Source organism: Triturus cristatus, chromosome 7, assembly GCF_964204655.1.
Source record: "Triturus cristatus chromosome 7, aTriCri1.1, whole genome shotgun sequence".
NCBI classification, from domain to species: Eukaryota; Metazoa; Chordata; class Amphibia; order Caudata; family Salamandridae; genus Triturus; species Triturus cristatus.
In genome coordinates, this window is record NC_140590.1 from 460759115 (window position 1) to 460776034 (window position 16920).

At 45.9% G+C, this 16920-nt stretch overlaps 1 protein-coding gene across 1 annotated transcript in view; it reads left to right on the plus strand.

Moving 5' to 3' along the window:
- The window catches only part of FOXK2 (forkhead box K2), a 278943-nt gene that overhangs the window by 249260 nt on the left and 12763 nt on the right, over positions 1-16920 (plus strand). The window contains exon 8 of the mRNA XM_085616785.1: positions 14536-14745. Within this exon, the coding sequence (XP_085472911.1) occupies positions 14536-14745 (210 nt within the window). The remainder of the gene's footprint in view (positions 1-14535; positions 14746-16920) is intronic.

A 16920-nucleotide genomic window follows, 5' to 3' on the forward strand; every position in this document is an offset into this window, starting at 1 on the left:
TAACCCTTCAAAAAGACGTAAAATGGACAAGCCTGTACCAGCTCCACTTCCCTTGAAAAAGAGAGACATTGCTACTTCTCCCTTAAGGATTCCTTTACCTCCTCCCCCTCCACACCACTCTCCTATCCCATATTCACCTCCCTCACCATCTTCTCCACCTCCAGATAATAACACCTCTGACGACATGGGGGATGATCACCCTTTAGGAGAACTCAGTCTTCCTGGTGGCCCAAAAGATCCATGGGAGGATTATGACACACCAGATGTTCCAGACATACCTCAGGACGACATCTACCCATCTAGGCCATCCCCTCCTGAGGACACTATAGGGTTCACTCAACTTATACACAGGGCAGCAGAATACCACAGGGTAAACCTACATCCAGACCCTGTAGAGGAAGATTTCCTCATGGACACTTTCGAACCATCCCAAAGGTCCAGTGCCATTCAAACACGCTCCTGAGGTGTTTAATAATCCTGTAAGGGCCAGAGTCATTAACCCCAGGGTAGAGAAGAAATACAAAGCTGCCCCATCTGACCCTGTTTATATTAAAGGGCAAATACCCTTAGATTCCTTAGTGGTTTCCAACGCCAGGAAAAGGGCCAATTAAAACCACAGGAGATGCCCCACCTCCTGATAAAGAATCAAACCTGCTGGACGTGTCGGGGAAAAGAACAGTGTCCCAAGCAACTAACATGTCTAACGCACAGGCTTTGCTCGCAAGATACGATAGGGCACACTATGACGAGCTAGAGATCCTACTGTAACACCTTCCAGATCAATATAAGGCACAAGCTAATGATTTCATTCAGGAAGGCAAGGCCATAACAAATACCTCCATTTTTTGAGCTCTCGATGCTACAGACACAGCATCCCGGGCTATTAACACCAGCGTCCTTTTATGCAGACATGCATGGCTACGCATTTCCGGCTTCAAGCCGGAGGTCCAAACCACTATATTAAATCAACCATTTGATCAAGAACACCTTTTGGAACCCAATGGAGATTCATCTTTAGAAAAGATGAAAAAGTACACTGACACTGCCAAAACAATGGGAGCCTTGCAATCGCAAGCTCCCAGAAGATCTTTTCGGCGCCTCTAGAGGGTTTTCCACCGAAAACCCCTCCACTTCGTACAAAGTCCAGCACCGACCTCATCTACAAGAGGCTATTACAGAGGAGGCTACAGGGGCAATAGCAATAAGGGTAGAGGCAAAACTACCAACACTCGTACCGCCTCCACCCCTAAACAAGGACTTCCCTTTACTCCCCCCGGACCACTCTACTCCAGGCGGGGGAAGATTGCTACAGTTCCTACCTCTCTGGAACAACATTACCACAGACAGGTGGGTGAGACAAATCATCCAATCCAGTTATTGCCTGGAGCTGAATTCCTCTCCCCCACACATTCCACCCAGACAGCGTCCAATGTCGGCAGAACACTTAACGCTTCTAAAACAGGAGGTACATTCCCTCCTACAAAAACAGGCCATAGAACCAGTTCCCCTTCATCACCAAACCACAGGGGTTTACTCCCTGTATTTCCTCATCCCAGAGAAGGACGGAACCCTGAGACCCATCTTGGATCTCAGACCATTTAAACTCTACATACAATCAGACCATTTCCATATGGTCACTCTTCAGCAGGTCCTCCCGTTACTCAAACAGGGTGACTTCCTTGTCACATTAGATCTCAAGGACGCCTACTTCCACATTCCCATTCACCCTGCTCACAGGAAATACCTTCGGTGTGTGATAGACGGCCAGCATTACCAGTTCAAGGTCCTCCCGTTTGGAGTCACCACAGCACCCAGGGTCTTCACAAAATGTCTGGCAGTGGTGGCAGCCCACTCAAGACAACAGATTCACGTCTTCCCATACTTGGACGACTGGTTCATAAAAGCCAAGTTACATATCCAGTGTGTAAATCGCACACACGCCACAATACAACTACTTCACAACTTTGGGTTTACCAAAGTCTCACCTCCAACCATCCCACATCCAACAATATCTAGGTGCTACATTAGACACCTAAAAGAGCCTTGCATATCCCAGTCCAGCCAGGATAGCAAGCATGCAAGCTCTTATAGCAAGATTTCAACCGCAACACTCACTTCCAGCTCGAGTGATCATGCAACTAATAGGGATGATGATCTCTTGCGTATTCATAGTACCTCATGCAAGACTCCAGATGCGCCCTTTACAGGAATGCTTAGCACGTCAGTGGAACCAAGCTCAAGGTCCGCTAACAGATCTGGTGTAGGTGGACGGCCACACACATCACTCTCTGCAGTGGTGGAACACCTAAAACCTTTCCAAAGGGCGACCGTTCATAGAGCCGGTTCCACAGACTGTACTGACAGCAGACTCATCGCTCTCCGGCTGGGGAGCTCATCTACTTCATCACACCATACAGGGCACATGGACACCTCAGCAAAGGCTACTCCACATTAACCACTTTGAGTTGCTAGCAATCTTTCTGGCACTAAAATCATTCCAAAAGCACATAATAGGCAAAACTGTCTTAGGCCGCACTGACAATATGACAGCAATGTACTATTTACAAAAACAAGGGGGGATGCACTCTCTCCAGCTCCCTCAATTAGCACAGAGCATATGGAGATGGGCCATTCCTCAGAACATTCTCCTGTTCGCTCAACATCTACCAGGAATTCAAAATCACATGGCAGATCTGTTAAGTCGACAGACACAACAGATTCACGAGTGGGAACTTCATCCACAGGTTTTCCAACCGTTCTTCCAAATGTGGGAACATCCAGAGATAGATCTCTTCGCCACACATTACAACATAAAATACCCAAGCTTCGCTGCCAGATATCCACACCCATTGTCCAAAGGCAATGCGATATGGAGGAATTGGTCAGGCAGAGTTGTGTACGCTTTTCCGCCTCTCCCACTCATTCCATTAGTGGTGTGCAAGCTGCAACAACAGCGCTCACACTAATACTAGTTGCTCCAACGTGGATCAGACAACCCTGGTACAAAACATTGCTGGAACTATCAGTAGTCCCGAACTAAAAACTACGCCTCTCCCCACAGTTCTTAACACAGAACCATGGAGAGATCAAACACCCAGATCCAGCACATCTCAACCTAGCGATCTGGCTCCTGAAGTCCTAGAGTTTGGTTCTCAACCTTCCCCCGATTGCATGAACGTTATCAAGGAGGCTAGGCGCCCCACCACTAGAGCCTGCTATGCAGCCAAGTGGAAAAGATTTGTTATATACTGTAACAATAACATCAACCCTCTAGATGCCTCCACTTAGCACATCATATGTTATCTGCTGCATCTTCAGAGATGTTATCTAGCATACACATCAATTAGGTTACATCTCGCTGCCATTGCAGCTTACCTACAAAATAGACAGCATCTGTCACTGTTCAGTGTGCCCGCCATTAAGGCATTTATGGAAGGCCTCAAAAGAATAATTTCTCCCAGGGTACCCCCTTCCCCAGTGTGAAATTTAAACGTCGTCCTCAAACAGTAGCAGAAAGAGCTCTTCAAACACTCGACGTAAAGAGAGCACTCCTTTACTATATAGACAGAACAAAGCCTTTTCGTAAAACATACCAACTTTTTGTATCCTTCTCACCACCACATAAAGGCAATCCCATATCAAAATCTGGCATTGCAAGGTGGATTGTCAAATGTATACAAATTTGCGATCACAAAGCAAAACGTACACTATCTATTCCCCCTAAAGCCTATTCTACCCGAAAGATAGGGGCTTCAATGGCATTTTTAGGGAACATTCCCCTAGATGACATCTGCAAAGCAGCTACATGGTCTACACCGCACACATTCACAAAACACTATTGTGTGGATGTGCAAACAAAACAACAAGCTAGTGCGGGCCAGGCTGTTCTCAAAACACTATTTCAAACTACTGTAGCAGATACTGGTGGTCGCCGCTAAGGATGGGTACTGCTATACAATGTATGCTAAGTTTGTGATCTGCAGCTCATATGCCTCGAACGGCAAATGCTACTTACCAGTATGCATCTGTTCTTGGCATGTAGAGCTGTAGAACACACACTCGCCCACCTCCCCGGCTACCTTAATCTGTTCCAGTATTATCTTATTTAGATACAACATACATGGACATCTATTTCTATTTCTTACAAAACTCCATCATTTCCCTACTTGGCGAAAAAACAATCTGACGATGGAGTTGATGCCCATGCGCACTATTGTCCAAAGGAGGAGCCACCTATCCCGTGACTTCCAAAGACTTTCCAGGACAACAACAAAGTGCAAATATCCGGGCCCAACACCAGATGGCGATCTATGTACAGTGTGTGGATCTACGGCTCTACATGCCAAGAACAGATGCATACTGGTAAGTAGCATTTTCCTTTTGGTGGCAATCACTTCCGATAGGAGGGTGATTGATTTGCATGCTCTTGGTTTAAAGCCTCCTTTTCGTCTTTCCATGCAAATAAAATGAATCTTACGACCAGAGCTGCTATTCCTGCCTAGTGTGGTCACTCCTTTCCTCTTGGGACAGTATCACCTTACCTACTTTCTATCCTCACCCTTCTAGGGAGGAGGAGAGACTTCATTGCCTGGACCCCAAGAGGGCAGTCCGCTTCTACTTGGTCAGTACAAAGGACTTCGGATTGGACGATCAGCTCTTCATTGCTTATGTGGGCAAAATGAAGGGCAAGGCTCTCCACAAAAGATCACTGTCCAGGTGGATTATCCTTTGCATCAAGATCTGCTAAGACCGAGCTTCCTAAAGGTATTCATGCTCATTCTACCAGTGCTAAGTCTTGATCGGCTTTGGCTAGAGGTGTCCCTGTGGTTGACATCTGCAAAGCCGCAACTTGGGCCTCCCGCCATACTTTTGCAAAGCACTATTGTTTGGATTCGGAAGTGAAGAGGGACAGCCATTTTGCTCGTTATGTGCGGCAGGATTTTTCGGTATAGGAAGGCAGGCACCCTACTCCGGGAGCGGTCCTGCTTGGGAATTCTATTCAAAAGGTGAGGAATCCACAGACCGCTGTATCCATCAGAAGAATAAGTTACTTACCTTCGGTAACGCTTTTTCTGATGGAAACAGTATGTGCCTGTGGATTCCTGTATGACCCACCCACCTCCCTGTTGCCTCTCTGCTTATACTGAAAAGTAATCAATGTGAATTTTGTGTGATTTATTGCTGGATTCATGAGATAGTTGTCATTGGGAAATGTCTTTTATGAGAAATTTCCAGGCTTAGTTGTGTTTGTATACTGTGTATACTTGTGAAAATGTTGTTGGTTCACCCATTTGCCTCGAAGGCACATACAAAATGGGTGGAACTGACGTCAGCTTGCCGACAAGATATTCTTATGGCTCCGATGTGATGCGGAGTCGTTCCATTGTGATGTCCTCGTCGACGTGGGAGAGCTGAGGAGAAAAGTTTCCATTGAATGCTCCGCATTGGGATAATTCAAAAGGTCAGGAATCCACAGGCAGATACTGTATCCACAGAAAAAGCATTACCGACGGTAAGTAAATTGTTCTTCAGGCAAGTCCAAGAACACATCATTATTCATTTATTATTCACACACACACCAACTTTGAAACAAGATTAAAATTCCATATTGTTTCATCATCAATTTATACACCAACAAGCAGCCACTTTACCAGCAACACTTTTTCTTGAGTTGTACCGAATTGCCAACTTTCATAAACTGTTTGCGACAACTACCTTTTTTTTTTTTTTTTTTTTTTTTTTTTTTTTTTTTGGGCCCATTTTCTTCTATTGTTTGTACCTCTCCACAGTCTGTCTTATATTGTTGAAATCCGTTTCAAAACTGCTTCTTTTCTTATTTCTCAATGACTATGGCACCAGCTTCAGCCCTCTCATTAACTCAAAAGGACTTGCCAAGGCCACAGAATTAGGAGTGGTTCTGTAAGCGAGCAGCCTAGATTGGAACACTTTCCTCCAAATGATTCTCCCATTTATTGGCAACTGATTTGCCTCCTTCACTTCCCTGTTGAAAATGTCAACTCAACCAATTATTTTAGGTCTAATACCACATCTAGTAAAATATCATTTAGTATATGCACTGACAAATTCTGGACCGTTGTCGGAAATAATTTCTTGCAGAATCTCTTCTCTACAAAATAACTCATTTAGAAATTCTAATACTTTTTAGTGCAGGATGTGACTTGTTGATCTACCATATGGTCCATCCCAGGCCACCAAAATGTTTTATACAACCATCTTCTAGTACTTGAAATTGCATTGTAACCTTAATGAGAATTATCAACATGGTTTTTCCCTCAAACCAAAAGGCGGCACAGACTTGGCACCCCTCATTACTGTACCATTCTCTACAGAAATATATTCATGAACAGTGGCAAAACCCAGCAATTCATCAGAGATACTACACTCATCAAAACCAGATCAATATCCATTTCCTTATTCCACATATTTTCTTCAGTGACTGAACTCTCATCATTCATTAAATTGATGTCCGCATATTAAAATGCCGTCTCACGTTCATAGTATTCCTGATACTCCTCTGTTCAAGGCATATGAGCTGCAGATCACACACTTAGCATAGATCGCCATCTGGTGTTGGGCCCTGATGTTTGCACTTGTTTTTGTCCTTGAAAGTCTTTGGCAGTCACAAGATAGGTGACTCCTCCTTTGGATCATAGTGCGCATGGGCATCGGCTCCAGCCTCAGATTTTTTCCGCCATCGGGCACGGATGTGTTTCTCGTGCTCCAGTTCGAAACTGATTCCATTTCGACTCGCAATCCTTCACTCTTTCTATGGTATTGTCTCGATCGCGAACCCTACTCGTCGTGCATCTCTCCAAGTCGAAGTCTTCGATTCCGGTCATCGACGAAGGCCTTCGGGCCTACCTGGGCCTTAGCATCTGGCTCATGGAAAGGACTCCATTCAAGAAGTGTCCTCGATGTGGGTCGAAGTTTCCCCACACCGATCTGCATGAGGTGTGTAACCTCTGCTTGTAACCAGAGCTCGAGGCCAGAGACTGTCCAGCTTGTATCTCTTTCCGCTCCAGAAGATCATTCGGGATCGGCGAGCTCGGAGGACTATGGCTCGCTCGCCGACAGCCATCCACGACGACCTCTTCCAAGAGGGCATCGATGTACCGGAGCGGGATGGAAGAAGGCCTGGTCAGCGCCTCCAAAGTCGATGACTCCGTCGAAGAAATCACTCTGGCACAGAGGGTCGTAAGTAAAGACGTCGATCCCGACCCCCTCCATACAAAAAAGGCTTTGGTCACACCTTCAGCTTCGGGCCCAGGTGCACACCGATACACCGCTTCCCACGCCCCGCCCTCGGGCCCGGCAAAGAAGCCTTCAGGCGAGACTGGCTCGAGTCAGCCAGCCTCGGGTGCCGAAACTCAATCTTCGGCACCGAAAAAGAAGCCGCCCTCCTCCTCTGTGTCGGCTGCTTCTTCCACATCAAAGCCTTTGACACCGAAAACAACGAACACCGACTCGCCGGCACCGAAAAAATACTTGGAGCCGACCAAGAAGCCATTCCCCAAGAGTTCTGACTCACGCTCTTCGGAGCCGAAAAATCATCGGGACCGAAAAAGCATACAGAGACTGCAAAACAACACAGGTCCAAACCCAAAGACACTCCGGGGCCGGGGCCGAAAAGCCCTCGGAACCAAAACACTTGGCGCCGAAAAACCAACCTTCATCAGAAGAGCTTTTTCAACCAGACCCTGCACAAAAAACTGTTTAAAGACCCTAAAACTGGTCAATTGACACTAAGTTCCAGGAAAAGACCACTGGACAAGCCTACACCTGCTCCACCACCTAAGAAGAGAGACATTGCTACATCCACTCTTAGAGTTCCTTCTACACCACCTCCCCCACCACCACCCTCACCCTCTCGTTCTTCTACACCATCTCCTACACCAGTAGACGATGATGACACCTCTGATGACACAGGGGGGGAGGGGGTGCGGACGATCTGCCACTAGGGGATACCAATCCACCTGATTTCCCTGACCCCTGGGATGACTATAATACACCTGATGTCCCTACTCTCCCGCAAGATGACATCTACCCCTCTAGGCCTTCCCCACCAGAGGACACCATGGGCTTCAATCAGCTCGTACACCGAGCTGCCCAGTACCACGGGGTCGACCGACACACAGACCCCGTGGAGGAGGATTTCTTGTTGGACTCTTTCGACAACAGCCAAAGGTCCACATCTACTTTACCCATGCTCAAAGGAGTTATTAAGCATGCTCCAGATGTATTTAAAGATCCTGTTAGGGCTCGAGTCATCAACCCTCGCATTGAGAAAAAATACAAAGCTGCCCCTACAGACCCAGCTTACATTAAGGGCCCTGTTCCATTAGACTCCATGGTGGTATCCAATGCCAGAAAGAGGGCTCTCAAACATCAGGTGACGCAGCCCCACCCGACAAAGAGTCTAAACTCTTGGACGCCTCCGGCAAGAGAACAGCCTCACAAGCAGCTAACATATGGCGCATCGCCAACACTAGGGCCCTGCTAGCCAGATACGATAGGGCACACTATGATGAGTTAGAGTCCCTATTGCAACACCTCCCGGTCAAATATAAAAACAAAGCCAATGACCTGGTACAGGAGGGAAAACTAATTACCAATACCTCCATCCGTTGCGCTCTCGATGTGGCAGATACCGCCTCCAGAGCTGTAAATACAAGTGTCCTTTTGCGTAGGCACGCTTGGCTACGCATTTCAGGCTTTAAGCATGAGGTACAAAGTTCAATCCTGAACCAACCATTCGACCAAGAGCATCTCTTTGGCCCTAATGTAGACTCCTCCCTGTATAAAATGAAAAAGGACCCGGACACAGCCAAGTCAATGGGAGCCTTGCAGTCGCAAGCTCTCAGACGTTCTTTTCATCGCTCCTCCTACAAAGGCAACTCCAGAGGCTACTCATCAGACAACCCCTCCACCTCTTACAAGGCTCCCACCCAGTCCACCTTCACCAGAGGTTACCAGAGAGAAGGTTACAGAGGCAACAATAGCAAGGGCAGAGGCAAGACTAACAACACCCGCTCTCTGCCTCCACCCCTACTCAATGACTTACCTCCGCTTCCCCCAGACCATTCCACTCCAGTCGGGGAAAGACTACAACAGTTCCTTCATGTCTGGACCAACATCACCACAGACAGGTGGGTGCTACAAATAGTTTAATCTGGTTACGGTCTCTAACTTACCTCTACCCCCCCCAAACATACCACCCAAACCGCGTCCAATGTCACAAGAACATATATCACTGCTAAAGCAGGAGGTAATCTTCCTCCTCCAAAAAAAATACAATAGAACTGGTTCCCCTACGCCAACAAAACACAGGAGTTTACACTCTGTATTTTCTCATACCAAAGAAAGACGGCTCTCTGAGACCTATTTTAGACCTCAGACCCCTAAACCTATACATACACTCAGACCATTTCCACATGGTCACACTTCAGCAGGTCCTTCCCCTTCTTTCACAGGGCGACTTCCTTGCTACCCCTCCGACTCCTAGTTCCACATTCCCATTCACGCAGCTCACATGAAGTATCTCAGGTTCGTAGTGGACGGGAAACACTATCAATTCAAAGAACTCCCGTTCGGAGTCACAACAGCACCAAGGGTATTCACCAAGTGCCTAGCGGTAGTAGCAGCCCACTTAAGAAGACAACACATTCACGTCTTCCCATATCTCGACGACTGGCTCATAAAAGCCAGCTCATAACACCAGTGTACTACACACACTCACGCGACTATCCAACTACTCCACGACCTAGGGTTCACAGTAAACCACCCCAAGTCTCACCTACAACCCTCCCACATACAACAGTACCTAGGTGCCACAATAGACACCTCAAAAGCGCTGGCCTATCCCACTCCAGCCAGAATAGCAAGCAAGCATGCAGGCTCTCATCCCCAAACCTCAACACTCTCTTCCAGCTCGGCTGTTCATGCAACTCATGGGGATGATGGCCTCTTGCATATTTATAGTGCCTCACGCAAGACTCCAAATGTGTCTGCTACAGGAGTGCTTAGCACGCCAATGGAACCAAGCTCAAGGTCAGCTAACAGATCTGGTGTTGGTAGACGGTCGCACTCATTGCTCTCTGCAGTGGTGGAACACCAAAAACCTTTCCAAAGGGCGACTGTTCCTAGAGCCAGTTGCTCAAATTGTCATGACAGCGGACGCATCGCTCTCCGGCTGGGGAGCTCACCTATTACATCACAGCATGCAGGGCAGGTGGACACCTCAACAAAAGTTACTCCACATCAACCACCTGGGGTTTCTAGCCATATTCCTAGCCTTAAAAGCATTCCAAAAGCAAATATCAGGCAAGGCTGTCTTAGTCCGCACGGACAACATGACAGCCATGTACTACATACAGAAACAAGGCTGGACACACTCTGCAGCTCTCGCCTAGCACAGAGCATATGGAGATGGGGTATACCTCAGAATATTTTTCGCCTAGCCCAACATGTCCCGGGAGTCCAAAACACCATAGCCGATCTGTTAAGTATTCAAACACAACAAACCCACGAGTCGGAACTTCATCCACAAGTTCTTCAGCCGTTCTTTCAAATGTGGGGGCAACCACAGCTAGACCCCTTAGCCACCCACGAAAACGCCATATGCCCAAGCTTCGCCGCCAGATATCCACACCCATTGTCCAAAGGCAATGCGATAAAGATGAATTGGTCAGGCAGATTTGCGTACACTTTTCCACCTCTCCCACTCATTCCACTGGTGGTGCGCAAACTACAGCAAAACTCACTGACTCTCATTCTAGTTGCTCCAACTTGGGCCAGACAACCGTGGTACACCACATTACTGGAACTGTCCGTAGTGCCACACCAAAAATTGCACCTCTCACCACGCCTCTTAACCCAGAACCGTGGAGAGATCAGACACCCGGACCCAGCTCAGTTCAACCTTGCGATATGGCTCCAGAAGTCCTAGAGTTTGGTTACCTTAATCTTCCCCCTGACTGTATGAACGTCATTAGAGAAGCTAGACGTCCCACCACTAGAGCCTGCTATGCAGCCAAGTGGAAGCAATTTGTGATATATTGTCATAACACCATCAATCTCCTAGACGTGTCTATCCAACACATCATAGGGTACCTTCTTCACCTCTAAAGGTGCAACTTAGCCTATACGTCGTATTAGACTGCACTTTGCTGCCATAGCAACATACCTACAAAATAGACAACACTTCTCACTTTTCAGGGTACCTGCCATCAAAGCCTTTATGGAAGGCCTTAAAAGGATAATTCCTCCCAGAGTTCCTCCCTCACCTGTGTGGAATTTAAACATCGTTCTCACAAGACTAATGTGCCCTCCTTTTGAACCTCTACATACATGTGCGCTACAATTCTTAAAATGGAAAGTAGCTTTCCTAGTAGCCATTACTGCTCTTAGGAGAGTTAGTGAGCTACAAGCACTAACTATCCAGGAACCTTTTTTGCAAATCCATCATAATAAGGTTGTTCTACGAACTAATCCTTAATTCCTTCCAAAAGTAATTTCTCCCTTCCACCTCAATCAGTCTGTGGAGTTGCCCGTATTTTTCTCGCAACCACAGACAGTCGCAGAAAGAGCTCTTAATACTTTAGATGTTAAAAGAGCATTGCTTTATTATATCGAGAGAACACAACCTTTTCGTAAGACCAAACAACTTTTTGTGTCTTTCTCACCACCACACAAAGGCAACCCCATATCAAAGTCTGGGATAGCTAGATGGATCGTTAAATGCATATAAATTTGCTACCACAAAGCAAAACGTACCTTATCTGTTCCTCCGAAAGCCCACTCTACACGAAAGATAGGGACTTCTATGGCATTTTTAGGGAACATTCCCTTAGATGACATCTGCAGGGCATCTACATGGTCTACACCGCACACATTCACAAAACACTATTGTGTGGATGTGCAAACAAAACAACAAGCTAGTGTGGGCAAGGCTATTCTCAAAACACTATTTCAAACTACTGCAGCAGATACTGGTGGTCGCCGCTAAGGATGGGTACTGCTATACAATCTATGCTTAGTGTGTGATCTGCAGCTCATATGCCTCGAACGGCATATGTATCTGTACTTGGCATGTAGAGCTGCAGATCCACACACGCCCACCCGCCTCCCCAGCTACTTTTATCTGTTCCAGTACCATCTTATTTAGATACAGCATACATGAGCATCTTTCCTGTTTCTTACAAAGCTCCATCATTTCCCTGCTGGCGAATAACAATCTGAGGATAGAGCCGATGCCCATGCGCACTATAATCCAAAGGAATCCCCTATCTCATGACTTCCAAAGACTTTCCAGGACAAAAACAAGTGCAAACATCCGGCCCCAACACCAGATGGCGATCTATACTAAGTGTGTGGATCTGCAGCTCTACATGCCAAGAACAGATGCATACTGGTAAGTAGCATTTGCCTTCCCAAATAAGTCGATCTGGTGTTGGAGAACTGAGAGTGCAAATTGTAGCAAGTAGATTCTGGCACAGATTGCTAAATTGGACAAGATCCAATAAGAACATTCAGGTCAGTTAAGCAAATAGCCAACTTCAAGGACCTTTCTGAATTGGAAGCTATCTAAAAGAGAACATATATGAAATGGATGAGTTCCAAGCGTTACATGTCTCATATAAAAATAATTAGCCTCACTTCAGTGTTTTTCTGGTTCTAGAAATTATCTGTTTAAAACAATTGACAGATTGAAACATATATTGTGACACTGATAAATTAAGGATATCCGAAAGAAAGCTGTGGCGTCACTTACGTAGAGTGTTCTGACAGATGCATAAGCATTTTGTCCAGGCTCTTGTCCTAGTAGGAAGCCAGTGTAGAAATGGAGAAAAATTAAGCAGCATTGTTTTGGATCAACGACAGGCGATGGGGCAAATGATTTGAAAGGTCCAAATACAGTGAAGTGCAATAATCCAATCTAGAAAATATTATGGCTTGAATGACCAAAAACTGTTTGTGTTTGTGCAAACACAATGTGTCTAGCAGAAGGAAATGGGGAGTAGCAGTTGTCAATTTGTGGAGCAAAAGAAAGCTTGTCATCAAGCATTACTTCCTGGTTGTGAGCAATTATAACAGGGAGTGGAAAATGCCCCAAATCAGGCAGAAGTTATAACATCAAGGCAGGTGGCTTCAAGCACTTTAGGAAAAGATTTACTTTGTGCAAAGAGATTTGAATTCTCCTAGTTGGGGTGCTACATGGCCTATGAAATTGAGGAAGTTAAACTCTGAGCAAAGGCACAGGCTAATGACCTTCCACGAAGTAGATCAGTCTTTGAAGAGAGGAACTTGGAAAGGGCTTTTTACAGGCTAGTATTCCAGTATAAGCATATTTCTTACAGGAAGCAACCTCAAAACTGCTGTCCAAGCCCTCGTACTCTTGCATCTGGATGGTGGATACTTACTCCATGGACTCCCAGCCTCCACACTGGCACCCATTAGATGCATCCTAGATACTGCAACATGTTTCATCCGGGCACAACGAAATATGATCACATCACCCCGATCCTGATGGAACTTCATTGGCTCCCCTTGCCAGCACTCAGCTTCATAATTTATAAAGCTATTGTTTCCGAGTATCCAGAATCTGGAACAACATCCCCGTGTCCATCAAGACCACCACAAGGCTGCTCCAATTTAGGAAAAGGTTGAAGACTTACCTCTTTAACGAACACTACATCACAATGCATTAATCATCCTAAACCCAGCTATATTTCCTCTTACTCGTTGACTTTATGCTTGTCTTTGACCATGTACAGCTCTTCGTTGCCTTTTGGCCAGGTTCACGCTATAGAAATACTTTATGAATACATACGTACATAAGCAGCCTCCCTGAAAGAAAGGGGCCATTTGATGCAGCATGCACACTAGTTCCAGTTAGACCCCACCTTTCACCAGGCACACACAAAGCAAACACACCACACATCATATGCTTATGTGTCCCACAGATGCTAAAAGCATGGGACCACAGTTATGAATACTCCACAGCACGTTAGCTGGGGTGAGGCAGTAGGAATTCTCATCTCGGGTACAGGTTAACATTTTTAAAATCCTTCCCTGTACTGCAGTTCTGCTGCCAAACACTATATAGTCTGCTTGAGGACCCTTACTCAAAATGGGGGCACGCTTTAGTTCTACCCAGTATTCAAGAGCACTTCTCTGATCACACAGTGAAGAAAAAAGATGGAGCACCTCCTTCGGACCCATTATTGTCTGTTTCCCTGGTGGAAATATACTAGCTAGCCAGAAAAATGTCAATGGCAGGACAAAATTCTCCTGTGCTTGTATTTTACCCCAACGCTTAACTAAAGCCAGTACAGTACTTTTAAGAAATGAGAAGTGAAGACCTTGACATTTTTCTACAGTTTATTAAATATGTATTTCCAAGTAGCATATTAACCACTTGATAAATTGAATTGCAGGTATTCAGTTTGTCAATCAGAAATTCCTATGTTGGCACTTAAAAAACAACAAAAAAAGTTTTTTTGTATCCTTTTCCAGTTAAAGTGGAGCCTATTCCTGCCATTAGTCATGCAACCTTGGGAGCAGCTAACCGTATCATACAGACATCTCAGGCCACGCCACTACAGACTGTCACAATAGTGCAGCAGGCCCCTCTAGGACAGCACCAGCTACCTATCAAAGCGGTAACGCAAAACGGAACTCACGTGGTACCCATCACTACAGCAATGCATGGACAAGTCGCCTCCGGTAAGAACCTGCCAAATTATTCTTTTTTTTGCAGTCATGTTCAGGACACTACAATTCCTGTTGCTTTGCATTGAATGATTAAGCCCTCTGGTATTTTTAAAATATGATTTACATTCCCAGTTATGCATTGGTAATTAAAACATGCTGCTTTCAAACAAGTAAATAAATGCAAATGCGGATTTACAGAGGTTGGGGCTCAGCCTTAAAGGTGACATGCAGTACAACTGTCTGCTCTTATGAGAGTGAAGACCTATTGAGTACAGTATCAATTTTGGGCGTTTGCATCATGCAGGTGCTGGTTTTTTAGGTCTCGCCTGAGAGCGCGCATTCGGTCTCTTCGAGACATTTAGTAAGTGGCTTTTAAAAGTGCCACCAGAGGCTTTTGCTGGCCTCCGGCTTGCGTTCACGAGCGTGTGCACGTGCACAGCTGCCATCTGTGTTTTTATTGCTGTAATCAGGCACCTCTGCTCGCACTCCCCCCTACTTTCTCCCCATCCCTCTCCGTCAGTTTCATTTGTTTCTTCTATTGCTGTGAATGCTCCTGCTTCCACCAGGCGCACACTCAATCAGTGCATACTTTCACCAGGCACACACACCACCAGCCGCCAGTGCATGCTTCCACCAGGCACACACACCACCAGCTGTCAGTGCACTCTTCAACCAGGGGCACACACCACCAGTCAGTGCACGCTTACACCAGGCACACACACCACCAGCCGCCAGTGCACGCTTCCATCAGGCACACACACCACCAGCCGTCAGTGCACGCTTTTACACCAGGCACACACACACACCACCAGCCATCAGTGCACACTTCCACCAGGCACACACACTACCAGCCTTCGGTGCACGCTTCCACCAGGCACACACCACCAGCCGTCATTTGCAAAGTTCGGCACATGGGCAGCCCCCACACCACTGGGAATGACTGCTTCCTACAACCAGAATGGAAACAACATTCAGAGCAATGAAAACAAGTTCATTTGATGCAAAGAACTGGCAACAAAAACCATGTCCAGCTATTGTAGATCTGGCCCTTAAACAAAACAGCAACAAAAAACAAACCAGCATTGGCATAGCCAAAAGGTCTCACTTTTTGCACCCTATAAGTATTTAGTTATGCAGCAGAATATCCTTGGTGCAACAACACCAACTGCATGGCTAAACACTTATAAGGTCCCAAATGCAAGACCTATTGGCTATGCCAATGCTTGTTAAGTCTACTATATGTATAATGTTATTGTTTCTTAAGGACTATGACTTTACAGATAAGAGTTCAAAGTTTAACTTCATTTAAGATATTTTAAGACATCTATTCTGTTTCACTGTCTTCACTGTGCAAATGTGCTTTTTAAATAACCAAATCATCTGGTCTTGCAATTTGCTAATAATTTAACACTTCCGTTGAATGTAATGTATCACAGTTTTGCAGGTTCATCGCCTACTTCATACTTTAGCTCTTTGGTGCAGAACTTTTCTGTTGTTGTGGGCTTTCACACAATCTCCATGGGATGCCTGTGGACATGCCTGGGCCCAATGAGGAAGCATATACGGAATGACTGATGGGCTTTCCTTGCAGATCAGGTCCATACAGAAAATAGCACCTGCTGCTCAAACACCGGTGTAGTTGATATGTTTGTATCTCTTTGGGGTATATCGCAGTGTGTGTACGGGTTTTCTAAACTCCAGCTACTCAGAGTCTGCTGTGGAAGTGTAGCCTCACTTAGTGGTCTCCTTCACTCCCCATACTGCAACGGTGGATTAATGCATTCCCTGTGTGTCCATAGCGGTTATGTTGGTAAAGTAAGGGCACTGTGACTCTTGTCCTTGTTTCTTAACATATTAGTGGTACATTAGGAAATATGAGATTACCTTTGTTGTCTGGTTTGGTTAGGGTACTATTGTATTGTTGTCTGGGTTCCATAATTATCTCTTCTCAGATTTACGCTTTTCTTTCCTTACTCTTCCATGTTTTATGTTCTTTTGGAACATTTTTAAATTCTCGCCTTCTCCACATACTTCCAGTCCCTCTTCTACTTGGTCAAGTCCACCACACTCTTTATTTAGTGGCTGTTCCCCCTTCCACTCCCTCTCTCACTCCCACAGGTCGGATTGGCACGAACCCTCCCAATGTGTTCTCCAATCAGTCCAAATCCAGAGATGGTATCTCCCCTA